The sequence below is a fragment of the Phycodurus eques genome, chromosome 6 (assembly GCF_024500275.1).
Source record: "Phycodurus eques isolate BA_2022a chromosome 6, UOR_Pequ_1.1, whole genome shotgun sequence".
Lineage (NCBI taxonomy): Eukaryota > Metazoa > Chordata > Actinopteri > Syngnathiformes > Syngnathidae > Phycodurus > Phycodurus eques.
In genome coordinates, this window is record NC_084530.1 from 26,962,107 (window position 1) to 26,980,596 (window position 18,490).

The window sequence follows — 18,490 nt, forward strand, 5'->3', positions numbered from 1 at the left end:
AGGCATCCACCTTAGTCAAGGTGGAGGGAATTATGAACAGTGATAAAAATGCCCGCATATTTTTCATATCACAAAAATCAGGCATTTGAACGGGTGTGTAGACTTGATGTGTAAAGAGTTAGTGGGTTTGTATATATGAATATCCAGTGTTTACTGTATATGTCGTGAAACAGCAGCACTCACACTGTGCACAGGCTCTGGTTCACTAGCATCGTCATTCTAAACAAATGAGGCTGAGTTCTCATTGGGCCGCTGCGGCGTTACGCAACGAGCGTTCTGACGCGCGATTGGACGAGCGTGTTGCCAATCATGACTGATGGAGCGAGGAGGCGTGGACACAGCGAAGACGAGCAGCATCTGTACCAAACGATGACGTTCCTGTCCAAAGCGGCGCTTTTTGCTTAAGAAAAAAAAAAAGGGAGCGAAAGGAAGAGCAGCCAGCATTATGGTACGTAAATGTTGTGCTTCATGTTTTAACGCTGGCAAGACGGCGACGTATCTTTTTTTTCGTAGCGTTCCTTGCCCGGTTGTTCCGTTATTCCTCGGTATAACAGGTGAACACAATCTGACACTGCACCCTTAAAACTTGTCAAGCGTGCGTCGCCGACTTCAATGCATCGGAAAGTGGTCACGTGTGCTGCTGTTGTTGTTGTTGTTTGTCATGGATTTATTTACAGTATGGCTTTGTGAATCACGCCTTGGAGCTGCTGGTTTTGAGGAATTATGGGCCGGAAGTGTGGGAAGACATCAAGTGAGTGTTTACTGTTATATATATCTATCTATATATAGAGATATATATATATTTATGATTATTCGGCTCGTGTTGGCATATAAAAATGTTTGACTGGAAGCAGACACACAGGCCCACTGGTGCTTGCTTTTAATGATTAACAAACAAGATCAAACCACAGGCTCACACTAGGAAAAATAATAAAATTTTATTGAACTTGTTTAAATAACTGACTCCCAGTTGACTCATAATATTATTGTTGTTATAAATAAACAACGAAAAGTATGATTTCAGAAGCTGGTGAGTTGAATTATTATTATTATTATTTTTTTTTTACTTATGATGATGAAGATATTCGTAAATGTCTATCCACCAATACTGTGATTTACACTGCAGGTCCAGTTGCCCGATTCCGGTGATCTACTCTCAAGCAGGGCCGGTTCTAGGAATTCATACTTGAGGGGGCAGGCAAATTGGAGGCGTCACGTGACGGCATATTTGCATTTTATTTTATTATTTATTCTCATTATTTATTATGCCGCTAACTTAGCGATTGCTACACAGCCTCTGTCACTAGTTAACATTGCGTAAAACACTAGTAACACGCAGGTACTGTTTATTGTTAACAGGGCACTTGTTATGTGTAGTTGTGTGTCGCGTCGCGCTCGTCATTAAAGCACACAGCCGAACAAACTTATGATCCTGGACACACACTATTTTCCATGGACTGCATCGCAAATCACGTGAACGGAACCACTCCTATTGCAAAAATACAAATGAACATAACACTAAAAAAATGCTTAAGGTACCCAAATTTAATAGATAAACCCTTTGTAGGGCACTCATGAAAATACTTGCAAATGCAAGATTTGTGTGATCCCCCCCCCTTATGTTTTTTTCCTTGAATTCAGTTCTTTTCTCTTCATGCATTTTAGTTGTGTGGATGTGTGTGTGTGTGTGGTTTCAAAGAGAACGACAAAAAAGTACAAATAGGCAAACGCACATAGCATAGGCTCTCAAAGTACACTTTGCACATTTACAAAGCAAATCTTATGTATAGTGACAATAAAAGGCATTCTGTGATATTAAAACGGGATTAAGCTGCTAGCAACACTCGAGAAGCAAAAACAGCACTTCCAGCTTGTGCTCTTATTTTGAAACTGAAAATTGCACCAGATCCAGTGGAGGACTGACGTAGCTTGACACGGCAGGTTCACCGAACGTCACATTCGCGCAGATCACGTAAATGATACTGAATTAGGCTTCTTTCAAAATGTAGATAAAAAAAATCCGATATGTATCTGGCATCCGCCAATGTGAGTGCAGCATAAACACACTCTCGCAATACACTGATTGGTGGTCCAAACAAAACAAACACATTGAAAAAAACGCCCAAACTACAGCGAAAACAGCCAATGAAATATGGTCTAAATACTGTATGCTACATTAGATGTGCAAAATAATTGCACATCTAATAATTGCAGCCAGTGGCGTAATGAGGGAAACAACAGGAATTGGATCGCATAGAGGCATCAGAATTGGGCACTAGGACCTCCAGTGTAAATCCAGTTATGAATCCATGATAATAATTGTTCATAGTTGCCAACACAGTATAATTCCTATTCCAAATATATTTGCACTTTCACAAAAATTACAGTGGAACTTCTCTGAGGGTCAAAGACAAAGAAGATGCTAGTCGACCTCCGATTTGGCCTTTTGTAAAAATAGCCAAATATAAAGCAAACCACATGCATAATGAATCCTGAATATATTTGTTGTAATTCATTTTATCATTTGGTCATAAATTATTTGAAGCAACCCCCCCAAAAAATAGGATCAGGATCTTGAGGATAGCAGAAGATATTTTAACTGACTGCAATCAATGTGACTTTTCTCTCTCCCCTTGAGAAGGTTTAGGATTCGGTTTATGTAAATGGAACCAATTAAAAAAAAATTGTTTGATTTACCCAAAAATCGAGATGAGAGCTTTTTCATTTTGAACTTTTCAGTTAGACACCTGGTAACTGTTGTAATTTGTGGAAATTGCAAATTGATCCCTGACTCAGAAAACAGAATGTGTTTTATTTTGGGTTGAGTTGTTGCAAATGTTTGAAAAAAAAAAAAAAAAAGCTGTGGGAAAAAACCTGCGGATTGCTGAAAAGAATGTGCCAGAAGTGGCCTTTTAAATGTGTCGCTCTTGAGCGCCTCCCTTTCTATTGCAGTATAATGTCAACATGACATTTTTGAGCACGCGCTCTCCATCGCGCCCTGAACCCGCCACGACCCGAAAGGGAGGAAAAAAAAAAAAAAAAAGTAGAAGCGAAAAGTTAGGAGCAGCAGCTGTCTTGTGTAAATGTTTCCAAAGTTGTTATTCTCCTCGGTGCAGACAAACCGCATGTCACTGATATCTCATATACAATTTATCACTTTCCTTTGTCTCAATTTAATAATTGACAAATGAATCCCTATTTTCCATGGAAAAACTTTTATGGTATGTTTTTTCACCTGCTACGGGTTCTAGTGAAGTGGCCATAAATCATGTTTGTTTCCTCAGCCTAAGCAGAACTAATTACAGCCTCATTACGTTTTCTCTTAGCTAACGATGCTGTAGCGCACAGTGATACGCACGAGTGGCTCCAGATTTAAACCTGATGAACAGTTCAGCTAGCAAGTGCAATTACCTTTTCACGTGTAAAATGAATGAAGACACGTGGACCTCTGGTATGACATGAATTTCCTCTTCAGGAGGGAAGCGCAACTCGACATCGAGGGCCAGTTCCTCGTCCGAATCATTTACGATGACACCAAAACGTACGATCTTGTCGCCGCCGCCAGCAAAGTTCTCGGTAGGTTTTGTTCTCTTATTTGTTGCGGCACAATTAACAACGCGAGCGTCACAATAACGGTTTGGAATCAAAATGAAGTATTACAAATAAATTGGATTACAAGCATATACTTCGCATTTACCATCTAATTAGATCTGTATTAAAAACTCTGCCTTTATTATTAAACGTTTATTTGCTATTCACAATTTCACCTATTTTCATTTTCGTGGCTCCTATCCTCAGCTATTTGCTGAAAAACGGAGTTGCGATTTCTGTAACATTCTGTAAAACCCTAAGATGCCATAAGATGGCGCCAAATCCCTCGCTAATAGGAATGTGGTAATTTGTGTCAAGGAAGTACCGTATGTTGATGTGAAACATCTTGATTTACAGACTGCAATCTTTTTATGTCGGCGAGGAGCAAAGTTTAGCCTGGGTTGTTAGGGGAAGTTACAGAGATGCTTTTGTATAAACGCCCACTTCCGGTACATTTTTCAGAAAGCAAGTCATCGGTAAGCCATTTATTTTGAAAAGTAATATTGTAAGATGAGTGTTGAAATGTTATTGAAATGTTTTGGAATTATAGTTTGTGGTATATTTATGGTTCAAACTACTTGTACCCAACTGTAAATCCATCCCTCGCTCTGTTCACGGCAGTGCTCGCTCAGGCCCCGTCAATTCACTGTATATGTCTTAATTTTACAGTTACCATCAATTGGAGGATGCCTCCTGGGATAGTAGTTGTCTGTTACGATGCATTTTTAATTATGTTTGTGAAGGCAACATTTTTGCTACAGCTCTCGTATTGGATTTCATAACTTGTACTCGATAGTGTACGCCCACATGGACGTGGAAGCCAATATATGAATGAGTTGAGTACTAATATTATTTACCTATTGCAGTCTTAGGTTTGTGTAAAAAAAAAAAACTCGAATTAGTCAATTTTGAGCACCGTATATCCCAAGCGACCACTCTCCTGAGGTCTCGATTGTTTTTTTGGTTTTTTTTGCATTCCAGAAATTGACGCGGGAGACATCCTGCAGATGTTCGGGAAGATGTTCTTTGAATTTTGCCAAGAGTCGGGATACGACACCATCTTGCGGGTGCTGGGATCTAACGTTCGCGAATTCCTTCAGGTAAAAGCCTCTTTAGAAAGCCTGCGACAGAGAGCATGTTTTACAACCACACGGTTGTTGTTGGGGGCGGGAAGGGAAGAAACTGTTACTTTGGATGAATAGGACACTTCATCCACACAAGAATGTTTTTAGCTGATAACAACGGAATCATTCTGGGGCCAAAAACAGAATGTGTGAAAAGTAGAAGTTAGGTAAAACAGTGCGACCTTCTTTATCATAAGGCCCTTTCACACTGCCCACCAAAGCAGTCTGCCCTCCGTTGTCTGTGCAACGATGCAGAATGGGGAATATGCCAGCCTCCTGACGTACTGCAGCGTCAAAGGCGTAAACAAGTGCGGCACTCTGCTTTTATGTAACCGGATAGCGGAAGTGTGTGAAGTTAAAAACACCACAGGCTCAATTCCCATGCCCCTTTGAGCTGAAAGCAATTGTCGCTTTTCAAAAAGTATTCAGGTGCTGGTATCGCCAGGCGGTTAACTGTCTGAATGCCAAAGGCCGCATCAGCTGTGTGAAAGCGCACTACAAACACGGAAAAATCCCAATTCGGTGAGTTCTGTGTGAAAAGTACAAGGGAATGATGCACCAAATGCAGTGTGAATGCAGCTCAAATTTACTACATTGTTACTGCGTCCGAATTGAACGTTGTCTCTTAACAGGGAGGAAAGTAAACATTTTAACTAAAACAACCAGGTTTCATGGAAGTACAGAGGTGCCTTGACTTACGAGTGCCCAAACTTTTTTACGTGTAAGTGGTGGCGAGTGACAAATCCTCTCTTGGTCCTTTCTCTGCTTTCTGTTGCGAGCCAAAACTTGAGATACGAGCAACTTTTAGAAACGTCGTCGATCCGGTGACGAGAAAAACAAATGGAGCGATTAAGGTACCGTAATAAATCTATTTTCTCATGGATGTCAGCTCATGACACAACAATTCCCAATTCAATTCCCATGGAAAGTTTCCAATTTGAAAAGGTTTCCAAAATTCCCGATCCTACAGAATATTTGAATACCATCGTTTGTTTCCTGATGTTTCTCAGAATTTGGACGCCCTCCACGACCACCTGGGCACCATCTATCCCGGTATGAGGGCTCCCTCGTTCCGTTGCACGGACGCGGAGAAGGGCAACAATCTAATCCTTCACTACTACTCGGAGCGAGAAGGCCTGCAGGACATCGTGATTGGCATCATTAAAACGGTCGCACAGCAAATCCATGGCACGGAGATAGAGATGAAGGTCTGCTTTGCCCTTTTTTGCACGCAATTGTTTTGTTTTTTGTTTTTTTACCCGCTTTTTCCTGGATCCTTTGTAATTGACAAGTGCAGAGGAGGGAGTAGATATATTATGAGGACTGAACCACATGAAGGCCAAAGTGGTAGTGACACTTTTTTGGATAATATCTGTGACAAGGGGGATATTTTTAGATCCAAGAAATAATGCCTCTCGCACAGAGTATTTTCAGGATGATTCCATTTGTTCGAACTCTAGTCATCCATCATTTTTAACCATTTATATGCTAATAAGACAACGATCCTCATCCTCCAATGACTAACTAATGACGTGTGATGGGAAAATGTTTCGCCAAGCATGCTCTCCATTTGCTGCCTTCTAAGCGTTTGATACAGACCGGATCATTTATTTTTCAGCGTTGTGTGCGCGTGTGTGTAATGAAAGCACAGGAAGAAAAAAATTAAAACGGCAGGCGTTCCAAATGTGAGACCCAATCTGGGGAAATATTAGCCATGGTTGCCGTGGAAACAGGGCGCAGAGATGGCAGCCTGACGTCAGTGTGCCTTATGCCAGCACTGATTAATGTCATGGTCGCCACTCCTAATTCTACTATAATAGACTTGAGATTAATGCATATTGCACTAATATTGTGAGGGTGAATTATTTAATTAAGGACTACTTAGAACCACGGTACGGTTCCGATCAGTCAACACCTTATTCAGTATCAATCTTAAAGCTGTCCGAAGTATGAAGTATTCCCTCGTAAATCCATGACCCATCAGTCTAGACCGGCGAGCGCCCCTTCCCTTTCTGTTGCAGTCGTTAGCAACTATGCTACCAGTCTCCTCGAGCAAATTTACACTTCCCCTTCCCAAGAATGGCCAAACGAAAGATGGAAAAACGGTTAACTTCCGAGACAGGTGGGAGGCAGATTGTCTGTTCACGAAAGTAAAAGACAGACCTGTTTGTCGTGTGCGGAGCGACGTGGCTGTAACAAAGAATATAACATAATTGAATGAATGTTTTTTTTAAATGCCCTGTATCAACTTCTAGAGTTTGAAGATTGGATTTTTATTGAAGGGCATTCTTATTTTTTATTGAAGGGCATTCTTTTGTTGTTGGCCTTTTAAAAAAGATTTACAATTAAAAAAAAAAGGTAGTTGCATATCGATAAATAGAAGATGGAGAGAGAGAAGAATTCATGTTATCTATTTAAATACAAAACAACAAACAAATACCACTGATGTCTTTTATCGCAAATTTTATTTCTTGTGTTTATAATATTAAAGTTAGTTTATTCTAGATTCATCAGAAGTTTCATCTCAAACTTGAACTTCAGATGATCCAGCCCAAAAGCGAGGAGTGCGACCACATCAAGTTCCTGATTGAGGAAAAGGACTCGGAGGAAGAGGCCTTCTACGAGGACCTGGACGGCTTCGAGGAGAACGGCACGCAGGAGACGCGCATCAGCCCGTACACCTTTTGCAAGGCCTTCCCCTTTCACCTGATGTTCGACAAAGACCTGATGCTCACGCAGTGCGGCAACGCCATTTACCGAGTGCTACCTCAGGTCTGCTCGCCATGAAGCGAAACTATCGCATTCATCACGGGGCAATCGGTTGTTACGGGGCCGCTGACCGTTTGGCCACCTGCATTGTGTATACATAATCATTTCTAATCTGGTGCATCTGAATTATGCATCTTTTAATTTCCCCCTGCCTCTTAGCTCCAACCTGGCGCCTGCATCCTCCCTTCGGTTTTCTCCCTGGTCCGCCCGCACATTGACTTCAGCTACCATGGCATTCTTTCCCACATCAACACAGTCTTTGTCCTGCGAAGCAAGGTAGAATCATGAATAAGAACTGGCATTAACTGCTTATGGTATTTCAATATCTATGTTTTTTAAATAGGACCTTCTGTCCTATTTAAGAAGAAAAAATTACGTATATGTTTTCAATTCAAACGAAATGATGGTCCCAGTGGCTCGCAGTGTATTTTTAGCAATAACGGAAAAAAATCCTTTCAATTTCAAAATAAAAAGCGAGGTGAAGTGGCGCCCTGTTTTTAGGCTTGTTTCGTGGAGGGAACATTCAATGAAATATTCATAAAGCTGGTGTAACCCTGGCAGGAGGGTCTGCTAAATGTGGAGACGGTGGAGAACGAGGACGAGCTGACGGGGGTCGAGATCAGCTGTCTGCGGTTAAAAGGCCAGATGATTTATTTGCCCGAAGCCGAGAACATCCTCTTTCTTTGCTCGCCCAGGTAAGTTTACACTGCATCTCAGTGTTCACAGCTCATTCTTGCTTTGTTATGTTGGTCATTGATTTTTTTTCCAACGGTCCAAATGTGTGCAAGCGTACGGCCACGCACGAGCACAGAAACCTGCAAATTACTGATTATATTCTCTTGTCACCTACATTAGCCTTGCTGGCCACTGTATAAGCATTGGGAAATATTGGAACGAGGAGATCAGAGTTCAAGAGAGCTCGTCCTCGCAGAATGACGACACTTTTATAGCAGAGAACAAAAGATCCATCATCACGCTAAAGGTTGCTACCCAGCATTAAATTAAGATAATATAGGATTAAAACAGAAGTCAGAAAAGGTTCACACAAGCCTCTTTCCGCTCAGAGATCATGAAAAAAACTGCAGCACCAGAGCCGTCATTTATACGCCTTTGCCTTTTTCTAAGTACCCAGCAAAGGGCAATATCGTCGCAACTGTGCGCAACACGGCATCCCGCAATCAGATAATTAGTTGCGTGATGACATCAGCGCAGCAGTTTGGTTTGACGTAGAAACTAGTTGTCGGGACAGTCACAATTGCTTTCAAAACGACAGGGCAGAAGAAGTGAGTGTTAGGTGTTACTTCACAACTCGGTCCCGTTTGCGGAATAACCTTACACACAGGTGGCGTCCCACCTCTGTTACGCACTCTGGTGCCACCTCAGAAGCTGCAAAATTGCCTCGTCGCCTTCAAAATCAGAATCCTCTTTATTTGCGGTGTCTTACCCGTTTACTGAAGCGACTTTGAATAAAAGGCCCCTTTTATAATGGAAGTGTAAAAGGGCTCTATAGACAACAAAGTGATAATATATAGGGCAAGGAACCATATTTGCTTAAAAAGATAAAAAATCATAAAACCACACTATGAGACAGGATAACCCCCCAGTCAATCAGAAAAGTATGATAATTACAAAAAACGTCAAATATCATGACTAAGTATATGATACTGATGTTAAAGTAGGGCTGAAACGATTAATCAAATAACTCGAAAAAAAAATAGGTTTATTTAGACAGAGAAAATCCAAAGTTTGGGATCATTTCACATTTAACAAGGAAGATAAAGTGCAATGTGTCTACCGTTAAGCAGGACTTGCGTAGTACAACAGCACAAATATGATTGCCAACACTAGGTAACATATCGAAGTTAGCTAATTGAAAGAAGCCTGCCACCTCTAGTTAGAGCGTATTGTAATACCCCTGCAAGTGATCAAGGTGAGACGCAGCCACCAGTGCACTTTCAATCGCTTCATAGAAGAAACAGTAACAAAAGACACGCAATACATTCATACACGAGCCTCTATGGCCACAACTGCCGCTGAGGCACTCAATGCGCATACTGGCTAATTTGAGCTAGCAACAGCCAACTACACGCTCGTTCGCTGATGCACATGTCATTCGCCAGGCCAGGCCAGGCCAGGCCCCCGCCTTTTAAAGTCACAAACATTCAAAGTCACATTAATACAGATTCCAAGTGGACGAAAATAATACTTGCACTTCACACGCACATTTTGTACTGGTGTTTAATGAAGCAAAATCTATTTGTGTCGTATTACTTGATTAATTAATGGGATAATTACTAGATTACTCGATTCTAAAAAATATTTGATAGCTGCAGCCTTAATTATAAGTGTACAAAAAAAAAGTGGGGTGGTGGGGGAAGTTTGATAATGGACTAACAATAAATTTGTGAAGTATTTCTATGTTTTGTGTTGGGCCCTGATAAATTACCCTAAAATGAAATGCCTAATGGTCGGCGCTGAAAAAATTCCTAGTTCTGGGGTAAAGATCAAATGGCCCGAACGCACTATAAGGCAGCTGTTTATAGTTTTCCCTGATCCAAAAAGTTAAGGGCACAAAAGGAGTACTGTACATTTGCTAGGACTACAGGAATGACAAGACATTCCGCCACTAATAAATAATTCAATTCAATAAGCAGCTGATCGGGTGCAGACAGGATAATCGTGGCCACACTGCTGATTGCGTGTACGATATCATTGTATGCTTATTAAGCCTAATTGAAGAATTTGGTGGTTGTTTTTCCTCCACTGACACAAACACTAACATATATATATATTACTAAACCGTCATCCCCGCCTTGTTTGCCGTCGTTTCATAAGTGTGATGAACCTGGACGACCTGACGCGAAGGGGCCTGTACCTGAGCGACATCCCGCTGCACGACGCCACGCGAGACCTGGTGCTGCTGGGCGAGCAGTTCCGCGAGGAGTACAAGCTGACCCAGGAACTGGAGATTCTCACCGACCGCCTGCAGCACACACTGCGGGCCCTGGAGGACGAGAAGAAGAAGACGGACAGGTTGGACTGTTTTTCTTCAAATATGTTCTTAAATTCCATGAATAGTCTACATTGCAGATTTCTTTTTTTTTTTGGTGGGGGCATATATATATTGTCTGCCGCTAAAATCGTTCTCTATTGGTTGTTACAGTACAAAAATCATTTGACGCAATGGCGGCAAGCCAGCAGGAATGTCCAGTTTGGAATTATTTGAAGGAAAATAAAGTGCAATGTGTGCCATTACGGCATGTGTACGATCGCCACAAGTTGGCAACGTATCGATGGTAGCTAAAAGCGACCCGATGGCCACAACTAACGTCGAGTCTTTTATTGATGGGATAATCGGTAAAATATTCTATAAATATTTCACAGCTGCATCCCTTGAAAAATGAGAAATGCCTTCGCACAACCCAAAAGGCCAAAGCTATTGATTGTCCTTAGAAATGATTCACCAGATTCCTCGCAAATATTTGGCTGCAAACAACAGAAAAAAATGAAACAAAAATTAAAAAAAAGAGAAAGACTTCCCCAAAGGCCAAACAATCCTAAAATGGACTTGCGCCAAATTGGTCATTGTCACCTCCAGCCTGTGCTTGAATTTTGACATTATTGTCACATAAAAATCTAAGGTCCAGTGTGTGTAATCTTGTATTTAAAAAGAAACTAAGCAAACATCTTTTAAACACGCCGCTCTATGCCGCTCAGTCACGCTGAAGTGTCAGCAAGGTGAGAATGTATCGATTCTCAGTGAGTCTGACCTTCCACTCAAGGCTTTGGCGTTTTTCATTTGGCAGGAAGGGAGCAGCACTTACTGGCTTTAAAAGAAAGAAAAAAAGACTTGCAAGTGCTGGATGCATGAGTTATTAATGTCAGTGTTGTCCAATTGGATGGTGCCTCATGCTGCAAATATGGATAACAATGCAAAACAAAAATCAAGTGTCATGTGATGTTTCAGTATCTCATATTAACAACATTTCTCTTATTATTATTTTATTTTTATTTTTTTTAAATGTTAAAAGTCCTTATACAGTTAAAGATTTTATGATGGCAACGAGAAATTAATTCACTTATAATTGATCCACAATCAAACGAATGGTGGTGAAAGTAGACAGACCAAAAAAGCTGGACTTTGAAGGCTCCACTGTATTAGATTTTTGCGTGCCTCAAAGCTTTGAAATGAGCCTCCATGATCTAAGTGGTTGCCATAGAAACAGCACTCTTCCATCCAAACGCAGCCAGCATGTAGAAATGACCGAAAGGTGGCGGGTGAGCGAATGAAAGCTCCCATCCAAAAGGACGACCTTCATTCTGGCCACTCGACAACATAATCATTCGTCTTCCTCATTCTACTTCTTCTTCTTTCCTCTCTCAGATTGCTGTACTCCGTCCTGCCGCCGTCGGTTGCCAACGAACTGAGACACAAGCGTCCCGTCCCGGCCAAGCGCTACGACAACGTCACCATTCTTTTCAGCGGCATCGTGGGCTTCAACGCCTTCTGCAGCAAGCACGCCTCCGCCGAGGGCGCCATCAAGATCGTTAATCTGCTCAACGACGTTTACACCCGCTTCGACATCTTGACCGACTCGCGCAAGAACCCTTATGTATACAAGGTTGGAAAGTCACTTGTTGAAATATGACTGTTTCTTTTTACTGACTTTGACTTAGGACAGAAAAAAAATACAACTTTACTTTTTTTTGCAAGATTATGATTTTTATTTTTTTCAAACGAAAAAATACGATTTTATCCTTGTAAGATTCAGAATTTTTTTCTTTGAATTGATTCGACTTAATTCTCATAAGATAATGCTTGTTTCCCCCTTCCCTTCCCTTGAAATAATTAGACTTTGTTCTCATGAGATGATTTTTTCCCCCTCCCAAAAATACAACTTTATCCAAATATAATTACAACTTTTGTTTAGAGTTTAAAAAAAAAATCGTAGAATTGACTTTTACTTGAAAAAATATCACTTTATGCTAATTTGATTGCGTCATTTCCTCCACCGATTGCGTCATTTCCGCCACCGCACCCGCCCCCAATTTGATTTTATTCTCATAAGATTATGCATTTGTTCTCGTAGTTAGGTTTGGCCCTAAATTATGCTCCTTATTTTTGAATGTTGCAGTAACGGTCTGGTACAAAAACGTGACGTAACGACCCTGATTGCGTGCTGGCGAACGACTATTTATAGTGGTTGACTTGAGTTTTTCGCCGGGGGAACAGTAGTATGGACTTGTAAATAACACAGAGCGGCTTTCGAGAGTGAGCGCAGTACTTTAGAAGCCTCGTGTGGCAGATTTACATTTCAGGCTTTCAGACAAGAATGCACTTGAAGGAGTCAAACAGACCCCAGCCACTTCCAGCTAAGCCTCCGTTGGCTTCAGGCACTGGGTCACCAAAAGAAGTAATATTTACTCTAGGAGCTGAATGGCTTGGTGGTCCCGTTGCTTTTGCAAGCCCCCTCTACTCCAATGTTTCGAAGCTGATGTAAGTGTTTATCAGCGGGCTTAATTTTGGCTGCTTTGTGTATTTTAAGACATTAAACTCCTTCAGTGGGCTTACACGATGCACTTTTCAAATAAGGCAAATAGTCTCACTGGAAGCTGAGGAATATTTTCTACGCAGGTGGAGACGGTGGGCGACAAGTACATGACGGTAAGCGGCCTGCCTGAGCCGTGCACGCACCACGCGAAATCGATCTGCCACCTTGCGCTCGACATGTTGGAGATCGCCGGACAAGTCAAAGTGGACGACGAGCCCGTACAGGTGGGATTTGGCCACTTGTACAGGTGTGTCCCAGTAAATTGGGATAGATTAGAAAAGGTGATTTAGTTCATTGGTTCCATTTAAAAACAAAAAACTCATTAGATGGCCTCACATTCACTGCCATTGACGGCTTTAGAAGTCCAATATCTATGTTAACTGGGAAGGCTGGCAGTGAATGAGTTAAACACCGTTTAACAGTAAAATACTTTTTATACTAAATTGTATATTAAACATCATTTTGATTATTTCTTATTTAGTATTCAAATTTCTTGAGATGGTGAATTTTCTGTAAGCTACAACCAAAGCCAGGACATATTTCACTCCGTTTGTAATGAATCGAGAGGTACTGTACATCTCAATAAATTAGAATAGCGTCAAAAGTTATGTAATTCAATTTAAAAGTGAAACTCATAGAGATGCACTATATACAGAGTGAAATATTTCATGATTGTTTTAACACAGTATGTATAATTTTAATGATTATCGCTTACAGCAAATGAAAACCCAAATTGAACCATCTTCATAAACTAGATATAACGTAACAAACAAACAAGAAACCATGGAAAAGGATTTTTAATGTGGTAATTAGGCAGGAATTTGCCTTCTGAAAAAGTATTTTCCCATGTGTTTAATGAATTTATATAAGGTTTGAATACTGAAATAAATTGACTTTTCGACCATATTCTTATTTATTGAGATGTAGCTGTATATAATACATTGGAACCTCCATTTATGAATGACCCGGTTCACAAACAATTCGGTTTAATTGGGAAAAATAGCACTCTATGATATTGTACTTCATAAAAACATGGAGTGATAACAGATAAATACAATGTAAAAAATTAAACAGTTTGTGCATCATGATTTAATGCTGCAGTCCAACTCACAGTGCTCCTCCTCCTGGTGTGCCCGCCTTGGCCACCTGGGATGCAGTGTAATACTGTACAGTCATGCAGACACAAACCAAGAATAGTTGCCTCTACCACTACTACTGAACGTGACTCAGTAAGATGCTGTAATATTAGTTTTCATAGAGGATCAAGAATATTAGCCTGTGAGTATTTTAAGCTTATCTGTCTACATGTGGGGCGGCACGGTGGCCGACTGGTTAGAGCGTCAGCCTCACGGTTCTGAGGACCCGGGTTCAATCCCAGGCCCCGCCTGTGTGGAGTTTGCATGTTCTCCCCGTGTCTGCGTGGGTTTTCTCCGGGCACTCCGGTTTCCTCCCACATCCCAAAAACATGCATTAATTGGAGACTCTAAATTGCCTGTAGGTGTGACTGTGAGTGCGAATGGTTGTTTGTTGTTTGTTTGTTTGTATGTGCCCTGCGATTGGCTGGCAACCAGGTCAGGGTGTACCCCGCCTCCTGTCCGATGACAGCTGGGATTGGCTCCAGCACGCCCGCGACCCTAGTGAGGAAAAGCGGCTCAGAAAATGGATGGATGGATGTCTGCATGTGTTGCCCCACCGTTTCCGCTCAAATACCCGTTGCTTGAACCGTTCTAAAACTGCAAGTATCAATGCTAACCGTTTGCATGTCAATGGTGTTTTGCATTGTTTGTTAGCATTAAGCTAAGCGTGTATCTCAAGACAGCACTCTACTACATTACATCTCAATGTGTCCAATAAAACATACCACTGAGATTCATACAAAAAACGTGTTAGTTACATTTTTTCTTTTCGACTTTAAATCTACTCTCGGTGATTGTTATTGTATCACTGACTGCAGCGCATGTCTGCTTTAAGAAAAGCTTGTTTATTTTGGCCAGACACTGAAGAGGAGTGGAATTTCAGAGCAAAAACACTCAAATCATCTCACACTACTGAGCTAAAAATAGATTCTCATTCATCTCGTACACAAGAGCGACGTCACGCTCTGAAGACCACCACAGTGCCCACCGCTTGACACGGAAATAGTCGGTTGATTACTTACAAAGTGCCTCTTCTGGAGCTGTTTTGGAAACGTTGTTGTTGTTTTTTGCAGATTACCATCGGGATCCACACGGGGGAGGTGGTGACGGGGGTGATTGGCCAGAGGATGCCTCGGTACTGCCTGTTTGGCAACACGGTCAACCTCACAAGCCGCACGGAAACCACCGGTGAAAAGGGCAAAATCAATGTGTCAGAGTATACTTACAGGTGAGAAAGGGCCCGCTCATGTGTGTCGTGAAATTCCCTTGATTAACTACGGGTGACAAGTGTAAAAATGACCAACTGTTTACTGAGCCGGTGCTCCCGAGAAATCGTTAAAAAAAAAAAGATATTTATTGTTATTGATGGCAAACAACGCATATCTTTATTTCAAGAATAACCTTTTTAAACAATAGGCTTTAACACCATAAAAGTCATGCTAAAATATGTATCTGAGCAACGGGCTAAGCTAGGGGGTCTGCTAGCTTTAGCATGATTAAGAAAACATTTGAACATGACTGCTAAAGATCTCATACCAAAGCACAAAGAATCACATACCGACGATTGGGGCAAATTGGAGCATTTTCCCTCCCTTGTGGTCAAAGTCAGCAAAGGTCCGATTGTCGAATGTCTCCAAACGATTATCCTGCGTGACTGACATGTGAGAGGGCATCAAAACTGCTGGGAAAATACAGAGAAGAAGAAATAGAAGATGCTAGGCTAAATGTTAGCTTATCTGGTAATGCTATTTCAGTGCTTATATTTTGATAAATGACATGCGAGACATGCCTATACAGGGTGTTTCGAAGTCACTATTTTGAATCTGTATGTGTATTAACAAAAATATAAGTGACTTTACGGACACAACAAGAAAGAGTAGTAGAAGAAGAAATAGAAGAAGCTAGGCTAAATGTTAGCTTATCTTGTAATTGCATTGCAGTGCTTTTCTTTTGGTGAATGTCTTGCGAGACTCATTATACAAGGTTTTGAGAAGTCAGTTTTTATCGTGCCAAATGTCAGCGCATATCTTGAAAATCTCATTAGTCGGGTCACTTGTATGTGAAGACTATGTTTGTACAGTGTTTAAGGAAGTGAGCCCTGCTGCCAAAAGCCCTGTATTAACAGACGCCTCCCCAAAATGGTTTGTAATTGCGCGTCGATGCCACAAGATAGCAGCAAAGCATTACTTTTCATTAAAACGGGTTATGGCCTCAGTCCCTTGGCACTTAGATGCCACAGGATGGCACCAAAGCAATCATTTTATATTGGAAAGTGCAAAAACAGCCAATTGGTGAGGATATACCATAAGCGATTATTTTGAGGACGCAGCTAAAAAAAAAAAAAAAAACATGAGCCTCTTCCGTGTTCCAGGTGTTTGCAGTCCGCCGAGAACGCGGACCCTCAATTCCACCTGGCGTACCGAGGGCCCGTCACCATGAAGGGGAAGAAGGAGCCCATGAAGGTGTGGTTCCTGTCCAGACAGGAAGCCCACTGACACGCCCTCTTTGATCTTCAGCTCTATTCCATCCGACGGATCAAGTAGAAGGAAATGATGCAAAGGTTTTTGATGTAAAACTGTGCCCTTGTGCTTGGCCACATTCTCTAATATGCAGTCCATTTGTTATGACACTGTCATTGTTTTTGATGTCCGTTTATGTGAGGTCTTTTTCTCTCCTGTGTGTGTGCGTGTGCGGTTGCAGTCTGCCTCTGTCTATAATCTTTTACAACGTCGCTTTTGCAACTGTTGATCCTGTTGCGAGTAGAGATTAGGAACTGTTTAGAACAAACACGTACACAATAGAATGAGGACCATTACGAATGGTACCTGTTTGCAGATTGGTAGGCGGGAGAAGCCGTTTTTGTTAACCCGCCCTTTTTTCTCTCTCCTGTTTTGGACTGTCCAATATAAATAAAAGCACCTCCTTAATGTTGAGGTATTTAAATTAGTTTACAAATACACCTACAGTAAACAATGAAGGCACATAAATTATTACAATTTTGAGCATCAAGCTTCCAGGAAGCGAGCGTTGGAACAGTGTGCCGCTGCGCTTCATGAGGCCTCATTGACACATCGCTAAGTCATAGTCCACCACTCCAAATGAAAGCAAAAAAAGAAGGAAAAAAAATCCAGAAAATTATGGAATTTACCAAACGGTGATAATTCTACTGATGATGAGTCTGCTCCGTCTTGAGCCGAAGGTCACAAGCACAAGGTCGGACGGGATAAGCTCCAGCTCACCTGCGCCAAAAAAGACAACAGGACAAGAAGTATAGGACTTGGAAGGATGGATAATGTTAGTGCACCTAATTAATTGGCACACATGTTTATTACTACTATAGTGTTAATGCACATGTACCTTTTAGAGCAATTTTTTTTGGTTGATCTTATTTTGCCACAATATTGTATGTAACTTTTAGAAAATGCCCCAAATAAAGGCTTTTGAGCCCCTCACGAGTGAGTGCAATATGTATCATTCATAAAAGTTGTGATTAAATCACATATTAATCTTAAGGCCGTAATATTCAGAATTACAGTAAATATATGTATGGAAAACACTTCTTTATAGTAATATAAAACATAAAAACAGCCTCGAAACGTCGTATGTCGGGACCCGCAAGATTGGGAACAGAAAATGTGGTCATGTAATGTGGCAAGGGCTCCCTCTAGTGTCCATAAAACGAACAACCCCGTGTAAAATTGCGAAAGCAACAATTTTATTACACTTTATGAAGAAATTATAATATGGTGTTATTGTCCCAAGCAAGACATGAATTGATTTTGTGGCATCCGAGTTCAAAGGTAACATTGATAGGAAGGAACATGTCAGCATTATTTCCATTTTTAGCTGCTCAGCTCATCATACTGGTTAAGTGGTAGTATAAGTGTTATCTTAGTCCTTCCTGATAGCGTCTCCTGATTGCCGTACTGCGTGTGTACTATAGACACACACTTCAACACGGTGATAAAAAGACACTTTATTGACTGAAGAAGATGGCAATCAAACTGAGGTTGAGAGTGCAAACGTACAAAATGATAAGGGCCGCAAACAAAATGGTTGTCAAGTGTGCTGTGATCAAAAAAGAAAATTTTCCGGAAAGGATATCAAAACAATTATAGTATAATTATGTAGAAATGGGGGGAAAATAAAATAAAATATCAAATCATATATTGCCAATTACTGCCTTTTTTTAAAAACAATATTAGTCATTGTATAGTTCAGTTAGTTATATTTAACTTGAATATTTAGTTTAAAAAAAAAAAATCAGATTTATATGAACTAAAGCAGTAAAAACTGGATGGATTTCACTACAATAATT

General features: G+C 41.0%; 1 protein-coding gene across 1 annotated transcript; it reads left to right on the forward strand.

Moving 5' to 3' along the window:
• Positions 1 to 330: 330 nt before the first annotated feature.
• gucy1b1 (guanylate cyclase 1 soluble subunit beta 1) lies at positions 331 to 17,624 on the forward strand. The gene is made up of 13 exons (XM_061678588.1): positions 331 to 448; positions 678 to 751; positions 3,476 to 3,576; positions 4,573 to 4,691; positions 5,726 to 5,923; positions 7,257 to 7,487; positions 7,644 to 7,760; positions 8,046 to 8,179; positions 10,320 to 10,517; positions 11,869 to 12,106; positions 13,120 to 13,260; positions 15,246 to 15,400; positions 16,544 to 17,624. The coding sequence occupies exons 1-13, from the start codon at positions 446 to 448 to the stop codon at positions 16,665 to 16,667; spliced, it is 1,833 nt and encodes a 610-aa protein (XP_061534572.1). The 5' UTR covers positions 331 to 445; the 3' UTR covers positions 16,668 to 17,624.
• Positions 17,625 to 18,490: the final 866 nt, after the last annotated feature.

Bases quoted from the DNA above. Each gene is read 5' to 3' on its own strand.
- gucy1b1 (XM_061678588.1), top strand. The intron at 7,761-8,045 runs GTAGAATCATGA...TAACCCTGGCAG, and splicing joins TCTTTGTCCTGCGAAGCAAG to GAGGGTCTGCTAAATGTGGA. The intron at 10,518-11,868 runs GTTGGACTGTTT...TTCCTCTCTCAG, and splicing joins GAGAAGAAGAAGACGGACAG to ATTGCTGTACTCCGTCCTGC.